This window comes from Pundamilia nyererei, unplaced genomic scaffold (assembly GCF_000239375.1).
Source record: "Pundamilia nyererei isolate P.nyererei 1_Seehausen unplaced genomic scaffold, PunNye1.0 scaffold00173, whole genome shotgun sequence".
NCBI classification, from domain to species: domain Eukaryota; kingdom Metazoa; phylum Chordata; class Actinopteri; order Cichliformes; family Cichlidae; genus Pundamilia; species Pundamilia nyererei.
In genome coordinates this window covers 796,613-806,973 of record NW_005187574.1, presented here as the reverse complement: position 1 = coordinate 806,973, position 10,361 = coordinate 796,613, and the positions used below count along the sequence as shown (strand labels likewise).

At 42.6% G+C, this 10,361-nt stretch overlaps 1 protein-coding gene across 2 annotated transcripts in view; it reads left to right on the top strand.

Moving 5' to 3' along the window:
- Positions 1 to 10,361, top strand: part of adck1 (aarF domain containing kinase 1) — an 83,703-nt gene that overhangs the window by 48,100 nt on the left and 25,242 nt on the right. For both annotated transcript variants that reach the window (XM_005746134.2, XM_005746132.2), the window contains 5 exons: positions 2,451 to 2,609; positions 3,538 to 3,696; positions 4,420 to 4,536; positions 7,235 to 7,384; positions 8,423 to 8,620. In XM_005746134.2, coding sequence (XP_005746191.1) covers positions 2,451 to 2,609; positions 3,538 to 3,696; positions 4,420 to 4,536; positions 7,235 to 7,384; positions 8,423 to 8,620 — 783 coding nt within the window. The remainder of the gene's footprint in view (positions 1 to 2,450; positions 2,610 to 3,537; positions 3,697 to 4,419; positions 4,537 to 7,234; positions 7,385 to 8,422; positions 8,621 to 10,361) is intronic.

The following is a 10,361-nucleotide window of genomic DNA, read 5'->3' as shown; positions in this document are numbered from 1 at the left end:
CATACAAGTCTCAGTTCTGGTTTTTAAATTTCCCTTTCACCTGTGAATGCAGTGTTCAGCGCATGTGACCAGCACTAAACTTAACAGTCAGCAGGATATGAATCTGTGTGAATCACAACTCCATACAGAAGAATTTGAAAAAGCGCCACTGGTTTTTGCAACTTTATTTTACATAATTTTAAAAATTATTTGCAAAACAAAGTGATGATGCAGTTTTATTCCCCAGTGTTCAGTTTCAGCTCAAGGCCTAATTGATTCCAAGTTTTAATGAAAACCTCAGTATTGCTCCTGCTAAACGTTACAAACACCTTGTAAAACAGTGTGACAGACTAACCCTGTGCTACAGTATGTTTGACTTTTGAAATTTGCTCTCCCAAAGCTGACAATCGGATGATTTCTTCAGAAAAATCCTTTTCAGCACCTCCCAAATTACAGGTTAGTGACGCGAACCCTGAATCACTCATGACTGAACCTCATATATCTCATCCAAGTCAGATTTTAATTCAGTTTGACTTAATATAGCACCAAATCACAGCAACAGTCGTCTGTCAGATCCAAGCTCAGGGAGGGGCAGCCGTGACCAGTTGGGGGTGAGGAGAGGGAAACGAAAGACACAACGCCGAAGAAACCCGAGATGAATAATAGTTTAAATGCAGAGTGGTGTAAAAACACACAGAGTAAAAAGAGGGGATTGAAGAAGAAACACTCATGCATCATGGGAAGCCCCTAGGCCAGGGGTCAGCAACCTTTAACACCAAAGAGCCACTTGGACCCGGTTTCCACGCAAAAGAAAACACTGGGAGCCGCAAATACTTTTTGACATCTAAAATGAAGATAACACTGCATATATTGGTTTTTACTTTTATGCTTTGTGTGAACAACTAAAGTAAGTAAGTAAAGTTTATTTATTAAGCGCTTTTCACAGACAGGCAGTCACAAAGCGCTGTACACAAATATTAAAATAAACAATACAATCGATAGACATTATACACAATGTAAAAGATCAAATGTAAAGAACGTAAAGAATATAAAATACGTAGATCAACAAAAGGCTTGTTTGAACAGAAAAGTTTTTAACTGCTTTTTAAAAGAATCCACGGAACAACTAAGGTGTGCTGCTTATGAAATCCATGAAGTGCTGCAGAGAAAATTACATTTTATTTAAGTAATTAACACATTTTGAACTCTTAAAGAAATATAACAAAAGGAAAGACACCCAGCTGAACTACAATTATCCAGCAAACTAAAACTGCTGTGAGCCGCCACCTTATATCGCCTTTGGGCTTTTGGAGCCTTGACCTGACTTTTAAAAAATAACTGGGAAAAAAGCTCTATGCTGCTGAAAAATAGATATTTGCAAAATTCTGTCTAAATATGTATTTTACCTGGTTAATGTGTGTGGCGGGGCGTGGTCTGCTGTGCCGCTGCAGGGGAGGCGGACGCACCTGAGCGGCACCCGCAATCAGGCCTCGCCGCCTTAATGTCTGTGCTCTCTCTGCTGTTGTGTTGGTGTGTCGGGCTGACACAGGATGATTTTAATAATAATAATCTGGTTGGATACATTGTTTCTAATATACAATAACCACAGTTTGATCTGAATTTGGAAGCAGGATGTTAGCGCTCATCCAGGTCTTTGTCTTTAAGGCATTCATGTGATGTAAAAAGGTGTGTGTCACCTGGTGTCATGGGTAGATAAAGCTGGGTATCATCTGCATAGCAATGAAAATGTATGTTATGGATTCTAATAATACTTCCTGTATAAACATGTGCAGAACTCTTTGATAGTTTGGACTTTTATTACCAACTGCTTTTTGTATTCTTCAACTGTTCATTGTCTTACTGGCTAATTTAGTAAACTTTTAATAATCATAACCCCCATTTGCATTTTTATCTGACAAAACTGTTCAAAAATATATAATTTTCATAGCATGGACATATTTAATAGAAACATTTAAACATAAAAGGCAACCCAAGGACTTGAAGATAGTGTGTTACTGTAAGAGCAGCTGTGATTTTGATGTGTTTTACCTGCTGTAGACCGTCATCACAAAGTATTTATTTTAAAAGCAGAAGTATTTTACTTCCCCACTCAGCTGTCTTATGTTCTTACTTTACAGTCGGTTATGGAGTTAGCTGTGCCAATTTCAGACTCAGTTATGGTTTCCGTTGCTTTTTGATTTTGCGAGGGAAACTTCTCAGCAGATTTATTGTGATGGGGCCACTTATTGATTCTCGGAGTGTGTGAAACAAACAGGGTGGCAGTGTGTTAAAAATCAGATGCAAAGGTGGGAAAACACAATCTGAGGCAATCCAGTACATAACAAGAGGATGTGCAAGATGCTAGCAGGCAGGGTGTGCGTGTGTGTGCGTGTACTTTGATGTTGTTCCCATCTCCTAATTCTTCACCTCTTTCCCTTCATAATCCCTCATCCCCCCTCTGTCTCCTGCAGTTGTCAGAATTATTTCTCTCCTTTGAAGAGAAGCCTCAGGGTGCAGCTTCCTTAGCACAGGTCCACAAGGCAGTGCTGCATGATGGAAAGACGGTGGCAGTCAAGATCCAACACCCCAAAGTCCAGAAACAAAGCGCCAACGACATCCTAGTAATGGAAGTGAGTCTCTGTCTGTTCAACTGCTTTTGAATGAGTTAGGACATGTGGGGCTGGTCCATTGGCCTAATGCAAATCAATCAGTTTAAACTTATGATCAGTTTATTGACAACAACTTTGTCAGCTAGTAGGTTTATCATTAACGCTGTCATTGAAATTCAAGTGTTCCAGTCGCTTCCGTGCCAGACGAACATTTTTGAAACAATAGGCAGTTCACAGGAGCTTAGCCAGCAGGTACCAGGGTAGGATGCCACCTGTGCAACAAGTCCAGCTGTCACCTTTCTGCACAATGAACTATTCCACAGCAAACTGTAAGTGGTATAATAACAAAGTGGAAGCTACTATGTACCATGTATATCTGTTGAATTTTGAGCTGAATTGAAGTATTCGTTATAGCCTGAAAAGATGACTTTTCACATTTACTGTTCAACCACATTTTGAAAGAAAGGAATATTTTGTAAATGCCTCGTCAGCTGATTCCACCCAGAGAAACACCCCTCGTCCGGTATCGAGATCGTTGTATTGTGACGTGGTTGTTCTAACCTCATGCACGTTAGCAGATTTGACGACACTCCTTTAGAGCAACATCTGTTTTTACATGCTGAGCAGTTCTAACCTTGACTAATGAACTCAGAAGAGCCTCTTCCACAAGTGATGAAGCTCATCTCGTCTGCTGTTCCAAACAGCACTTTAGCCAGGAGCGCAGCTAAGTGCCGGCATTAAGCGATGATGTAGAGAGTTGCTGAACAGCAATTTTCTGTCCTCACACTTGATTTGCTTAGTAATGATCTTTGCAGGGAGAGTCTAATCAGCCACTCTTATAATATGTATTAATATGTTGAGAGGGTACCGTTGTATATATGTTTGCTGTTTTATTATGCTTACAGTGAGACTGATTCTTCTTTTTTGGATATATGTATTTAATTTGAAGGTGTTGTTGAAGGCGGTTCATTGGCTCTTCCCGGACTTTGCCTTAATGTGGTTGGTGGAGGAGGCCAAGAAAAACATGCCTCTGGAGCTGGACTTCCTTAACGAGGGACGCAATGCTGAGAAGGTGGCCGACATGTTGGCCCACTTTCACTTTCTTAAGGTACTGATATGGGCATGCATGAAAATGAGACTTCCCTTTAGAGTAACAGTGTAACAGTTTTGTGTACACATGTATTCTAAACAGCTGGTTTTAATTTAAGGACTTTGATTTATAAAATATGATTCTTACAGTTACCAGAGGTCAGAGTTTTTATGGTCTATGAGAGCTTCCCGTTTGCTGCGTTGTCAGTTATCATTAAATTTTTCTGGTGCTGTTTTTGAGACTTGCTTTTCTCTTTTTTGGTTTTTATGTTCTTACAGTTAGAAATGTTACTTTTTGTTTAAAATCCTTTCTTGTCACGGTGTATTGTGCATTTTTATTGCTTCAATTTAACTTGACGGAGACATAAAATTTGGCAGAATAAAAGATGATTTTGTTCAAATTTGGTCCAATAACAAATGTAATTGTTAATTGTTTTCACAGGCTCATCTGTCATTCTGCCGACTTTTATGTTTCTTACTCACATTTTTCTCCTGTAAACTGTAATGAGTGGAATTTAACTAATTTTCAACTGAATGTTACTAAATAACCTAAAGTACACTAGATTTACTCCTTTGAAGCAGTTGTTTCATTTCATTTAAAATAGTACCAGGATAAGAACTGAGCCTTCTAATGAACCTCTGCTAAACAGCTTCACAGGAGACTGAACGGTGAGTAAATGTGAAAAAGATATAGAGGATAAACCTGCACATCCCATCGTCTCCTGCACATCTCTCTGTCCAGATTCCCATGATCCACTGGAATCTCTCCACCAAGAGAATCCTGACCATGGAGTTTGCAGACGGGGGCCAAGTCAATGACAGGGATTACATGCAGACACATGGCATCAATGTCAATGAGGTACTGCCTGCACTCTGATGGTTAATGGTTAATAGCTTACTGACTAATATTCAAGGTCGTGCAGGTGTGAGCTGTGTGCGACGGTTGTCCCCCCTCCCACCCGTCTGTATCTACACAGGACGTGTCCTGACGTCCTGTGTGTCATCTTTTCACCCCTCAGCTGTAAAAGGCTGATGGGTACTGTCATCACCACCTGGGTGGGAGGGCGCTGTGGACACCCATTAATGTGAATCCAAACTCTCATGAAGGAAGTCACTTAGCATTTTCAAATTGATACCATAAGTGTGTCTACTAAAAGTCTCTGAGATGTTTGAATCCCAGTGACTTTAACAATGTCAGAGGCCAAATTTTCTGAAAATCTTGTGAACACAATAAATCGAGAAAGGTACCACCTAGGATCTTTAAATAATACTATTGGTGCATCTACTAGGACGCTAAGGGGTAGCACTGGCGGCTACCAGTATTTTTATTTATGCACAACTGTTTTAGTAGCAAAACGCATTAAACACAGGAAAGAGTGTTCATAGCAAAACTAAAAATAGTATTTCTGGCCAACTTTTGTCCATGAACATTTCGTGCTAACACTGACTACAAATCTGTAAAAAAGAAAAGAAAAGAAACAAACGCCTGCAGGACAAGGAAACAGTCCTGTAGGCTATGTAGGTGTTAGTGCCTCGTCGGGTGTCCTTCCCCCAGCCAGGAGGGCTCCCTGTCAGTGGTCGGCTTAGCGTTGAGTCAGCATAGCCTGCTAGCTCAGGAAAGGATTCCAGCGAGGACGGGTCAGACAGTCCAACATCGCTGCGCTCTCTCAGTCACAATAAGGTCCCTCGGTCACAGTGAACTTTTGTGTGGTTAGGAAGAAGAAAAGAAAAAAAAAGAAGTAACTTGACTCAAAGAGCTCCGCAACGTCGACCTCTGGCAGGCGCCATCTTGGATATCAGTACTCCAGGAACCACCTCTGTGTGTGGAGTGAAGCTGTGAAACAGTGTAAGTGAAGAACTGAGGCAACGTCGCAGCATGACGCCGTTTGAAAATATGGTTTTTGCAAATCCTTGTAATTGTCTTGATTCTGTTCACCTGTTCGTTCGGTCTCCCTCCTCTTGTCTCCACTTTACTCCAGAACATTATGTTTATTGTTTCTGACTATTGTATTTTCTAAAACCTAAAGAGAATTATGGATTTGATCAACTGGTCTCTGAATGCTATTGACACCCTTTTCTCAACGAGAAGTCTGGGCTCGGGAGAGCCCGAGTGTCCTGGAGGTACTTTCCCTGCCGGATACACGATGGACGGGTGGCAGAAATGGAGGATCGTGTGCCTGGCGGGACTGTCGATCGAGGACGCTGAAGATATCTACCTATTCGAAACCATGATAACAGGGTTGTTGCTGATCGGAGCTGGCTTGGCCCTGGCTTATCGGAGAATTAAGAAAGCGGAACCGGCTGTTCAAACGCCCACAAGACTGCCCGCTGGAACTGAAGCGATGGGACGAGGCGCGACCTCTCAGAAAGGGCTCACTGAGTGCAGCATGGATAAGATCTTGGAGAAGCTTACGGCTGCAGTGAATACTCAGAATAAGACCTCTGAGCGTACATTGGATTACATCAGGGAAAAGTCCACTTCAAACAACACCTCTGAGTGGTAGTCAGATTACATCTTGGAGCAGCTGACTGCGGTCGTGAGGTCTCAGAATCTGCTCTTTGAGCACAAGAATGACAACACCACAGAGCACAAGTTTGATAACATCATGGAGAAACTTGCGGTTCTCCAACGGGAGATTGAGAGACCAGTGTTGGAGTGTTAAAGAACAGCTTTGAAATTCTCATGACCATCATAATGCGGCTACCCCATCGGCGCCAGCTGTGGGCTCAAAGCCGGAGCCGCACAAAAACTCCCTGATAACGACTGTGTTGAGTCTGTTCCTTCCCATTCCATGCAAGGCCACCTGGGTTGGCTGGAAGACTGTTTACTTAGCCTGGCAGGGCGAAGGACACTGTCTCAGCTGAACTATGGACATGCACACACATACATATACTGATACTGATAAGCACTCACCGACGCATCACCCTCCCTACCCTGGATCCAACGCCACCTCCAATGCTTACCTCCCCTCTGATGTGGACATCGGGTCAGTTGGAGGCGCAGTTGAAGATTGCAGCGGTCCCAGATCAGATGTACACACTGGAACTCTTTCCCATGTTGCTGTCTGTGTTTATTGTGCTATGGTGTGTTGATATCTGTGCATTCCTGTATTATCCTTCTGTGTTACACATTTCAATGTTTTTTTTTCCTCGCTACCTAGCCTGACCTGTCTCCCCAATGTGATGTTTGTGTATTGTATGTACGGTCGGCAAGGTCTGTCATCTCGGTTGTGGGCAAAAGACCTGCAACTGACAAATAAAGGCTATCTCTCATCTCTCATCTCACCTGATTAGTAGGTTAGTGCTTTTCCTGCCATCAGCTTTGAAGGCTTTTTTCCCCTCTTTGTCTTTGTAGTAATTAAACTGCATTTTTCTTGGACTCACTGCCATCAGACTCATTTATTTCTTCTGCATTTGGGTCAAAAAGACAGAAAAACTTCTACATTTTCTTTCTTGAACAGCACAAACCAAGAACTGCTGAACTCTTATTTTAAGCTTCTTCTCTCTTCTTCTTTTTCTGATTTAACTTTACACATTCCCCTTCATCTTTTCAACAGATCTCAGAAAACCTGGGCAAGATGTACAGTGAAATGATCTTTGTCCACGGCTTTGTTCACTGTGACCCCCACCCAGGCAATGTGCTGGTCCGAAAGTGTCCGCAGACCAAAAAGAACGAGATTGTTCTGCTTGATCACGGCCTGTATCAGGTGGGAAATCTCGATCTTGCCTGTGCAGAAAGAAAATGCCATTTGTTCCAATATTGCTGTCCATTTTTCATGCTGTTGGCTGAGGCCTTGAGTCAAAGGGTAGACAGCTAAGATGCACATGAAAAATAAACATACACACTTTAACAGGCACACTTTTATTAGAGCTACACAGGATAAAAGCTTTTTGATAAACAACTCATTTGATGTTGTTCTCAGCAGAGTGCTGTGTTTGAATGCACCACCGCCTTAATAATACAGGCACATGTGTGCACTCATGTCCTAGACACACAAACAAACACACACACACACTCCTTGATTATTAACACACTCGTTCTTTCAAACACCCACAGTCTGATACAGACATGGACCATTCTTCCATAAGTTTATTTTCTGCCTATTTCTTTGTGCATAAAGAGGATTTTAGTAATAAATATGCAACTCCATCATTTTTGACACACAGTACCAGTACACAGAGACTTCCCTTGGATCGTAATAGCACCAATTTATTCCTAATGATTTGAGATTTCATCTGTGATTTTGGAGAAGAATATTAATCAAGTTAAGATAGACACACATACACATACTCATGTTCAGTGTTATTACCAGTAGGATACTATGCAGGGCTTTTGTGCTCCAAGTGCTGGAGTTGGTAAATGGTTCTTAGCAGGGGGATTAAATATGCCTAAAGTAAGAAATGCATTAAGAGATGAAGCAGATTTCTCTCTTTTTGTAACCCTAAGCCCTAAAAGCCTGAAGAGACACTGTGGTAACTGCTTGGACATCTTGGTTTGTGAATGTGATAACTATCTCAGTGACCTCGAGGTCAGAAGTCAAGTTTTCTGAAAAAAATGTGAATGCCTAGGATGTTCAAGTTGATACCACAGGTGCATCTACTGAAAATCTCAGATGGGTTCAAGTCTCAGTGACCTCAGTGATCTACTACAGTGTAAAACAGTGAATATAGTACTGGTATTACTGCCCAGTCTCTTACCTGTGAACCAGTCACTCTTAATCACATATTCTCTGCTGCCTCCATAGGTTCTGCAACCAGACTTCAGGTTGAACTACTGTCAGCTGTGGCAGGCTTTGATTAAGGGCGACATGTCAGGGGTGGAGCGTTACAGCCGCAGACTGGGCGCTGGGGATCTGTACCCCCTCTTTGCCTGTGTACTGACTGCTCGGTCCTGGAAGGCGGTGAATGCCGGTATTAGTTCTGTACCTGTCACCCGTTCCGAGGTATGAACTTGTACACACTCAAGCTTACTGTTACTTCATCATCTTATCCTCTCAATTTGACCTGAAACCATGACAGACTGGTATTACTGTTTTATTACTACTGCTGTGAACGTTAATAAGAGTAAATTGTAGTGTAATGGATCATTTTAGGTTTTGGCTTTGACACCGTTGCTGGGTTGATTGTACATTGGTCCATTGGTAATGCCTCAGCGCTCCAGTAGGGGGATTCATGCAAATAAGAAAAGAATGCAATGATTTGCAAATTAATTCAACCCATATTTTATTTGCAGAAACACAGAAACACAGAAAATACATCAAATGTTTAAACTGAGAAAATGTACCACTTAAAAACAAAAAGCAAACAATATGATGAAGACAGCGAGACAAAACACAATGAGGGTACAAATAACTGCAGAAGTTAACACAACTGCTGGGAACACACAGGTCCAAGCAACTGGGAAACGAGACTGGGAAACTAAAACTGAATATTAAACACACAAGACAAGGGCTACCAAAGTCAGAGAGGAAATAACATAACGGAATACCTAACACAGAGACGAAGGGAAGTGGAGAACTATGGCTGTAAAATTACAAGAGTGTACAGAACCGACAATATCTATAACTGGGGAATAAATACAAATGGAGTACACTACGGTCTACAGGGATAGAAGAGAGAAAACTGTACATAACTGAACATAAACAATGAGTCCAAAATATACAAAATGCTTCGTCAGAGATCCAGGACCCTGACAGAAGCAACAAAACCGTCCTCTCAAAAATATGTTGTCTTAATAGGAGCATATGTGGCCTGTAAACCTGTATGTACTATTCAGCAGGCATGGTGCCTTTCCAGATGTGTACTAATGTACCTCCATGCCACCTGACTCCTCAGGACTTGCCTAACCCTCTGGAGGTACTTGGTGGTTGCAGCTTTTCTAGCGGCCTCTTCATGGTTCCCATTCGCCTGCGGGATCCCCAGGTACTTGTAACTGTCCTCTATGTCTGCAATGTTGCCTTCTGGTAGTTTGATCCCCTCCGTTCTGACTACCTTCCCTCTCTTTGTTACCATCCGACTACACTTCTCCAGCCCGAACGACATTCCTATGTCATTGCTGTATATCCTGGTGGTGTGGATCAGTGAATCGATGTCTCGTTCACTCTTGGCATACAGCTTGATGTCATCCATGTACAGGAGGTGGCAGACAACTGCTCCGTTCCGTAGTTGGTATCCGTAGCCAGTCTTGTCAATTATCTCACTGAGGGGGTTCAGGCCTATGCAGAACAGCAGTGGGGACAGAGCATCTCCTTGGTAGATCCCGCATTTGATGGTGTCTTGTGCTATGGGCTTGAGGTTGGCCTCCAGTGTTGTCCGCCACATCCCCATCGAGTTCCTGATGAAGGCTCTCAGGGTCCTTTTGATCTTATATAGTTCTAGGCATTCCAGAATCCAGGTGTGGGGCATTGAGTCATAGGCCTTCTTGTAATCAATCCAGGCAGTGCACAGGTTGGTCAGTCTGGTCCTGCAGTCTTGGCTGACTGCTCGGTCTACCAGTAGCTGGTGTTTTGCACCTCTGGTATTCTTGCCCATCCCTTTCTGTGCCCCGCTCATGTATTGACCAATGTGCCTGTTCATCTTAGCCGCTATGATGCCTGACAGGAGCTTCCACGTGGTGCTGAGGCAGGTTATTGGTCGGTAGTTGGAGGGGACCGGTCCCTTCTTGGGGTCCTTGGGGATCAGGAC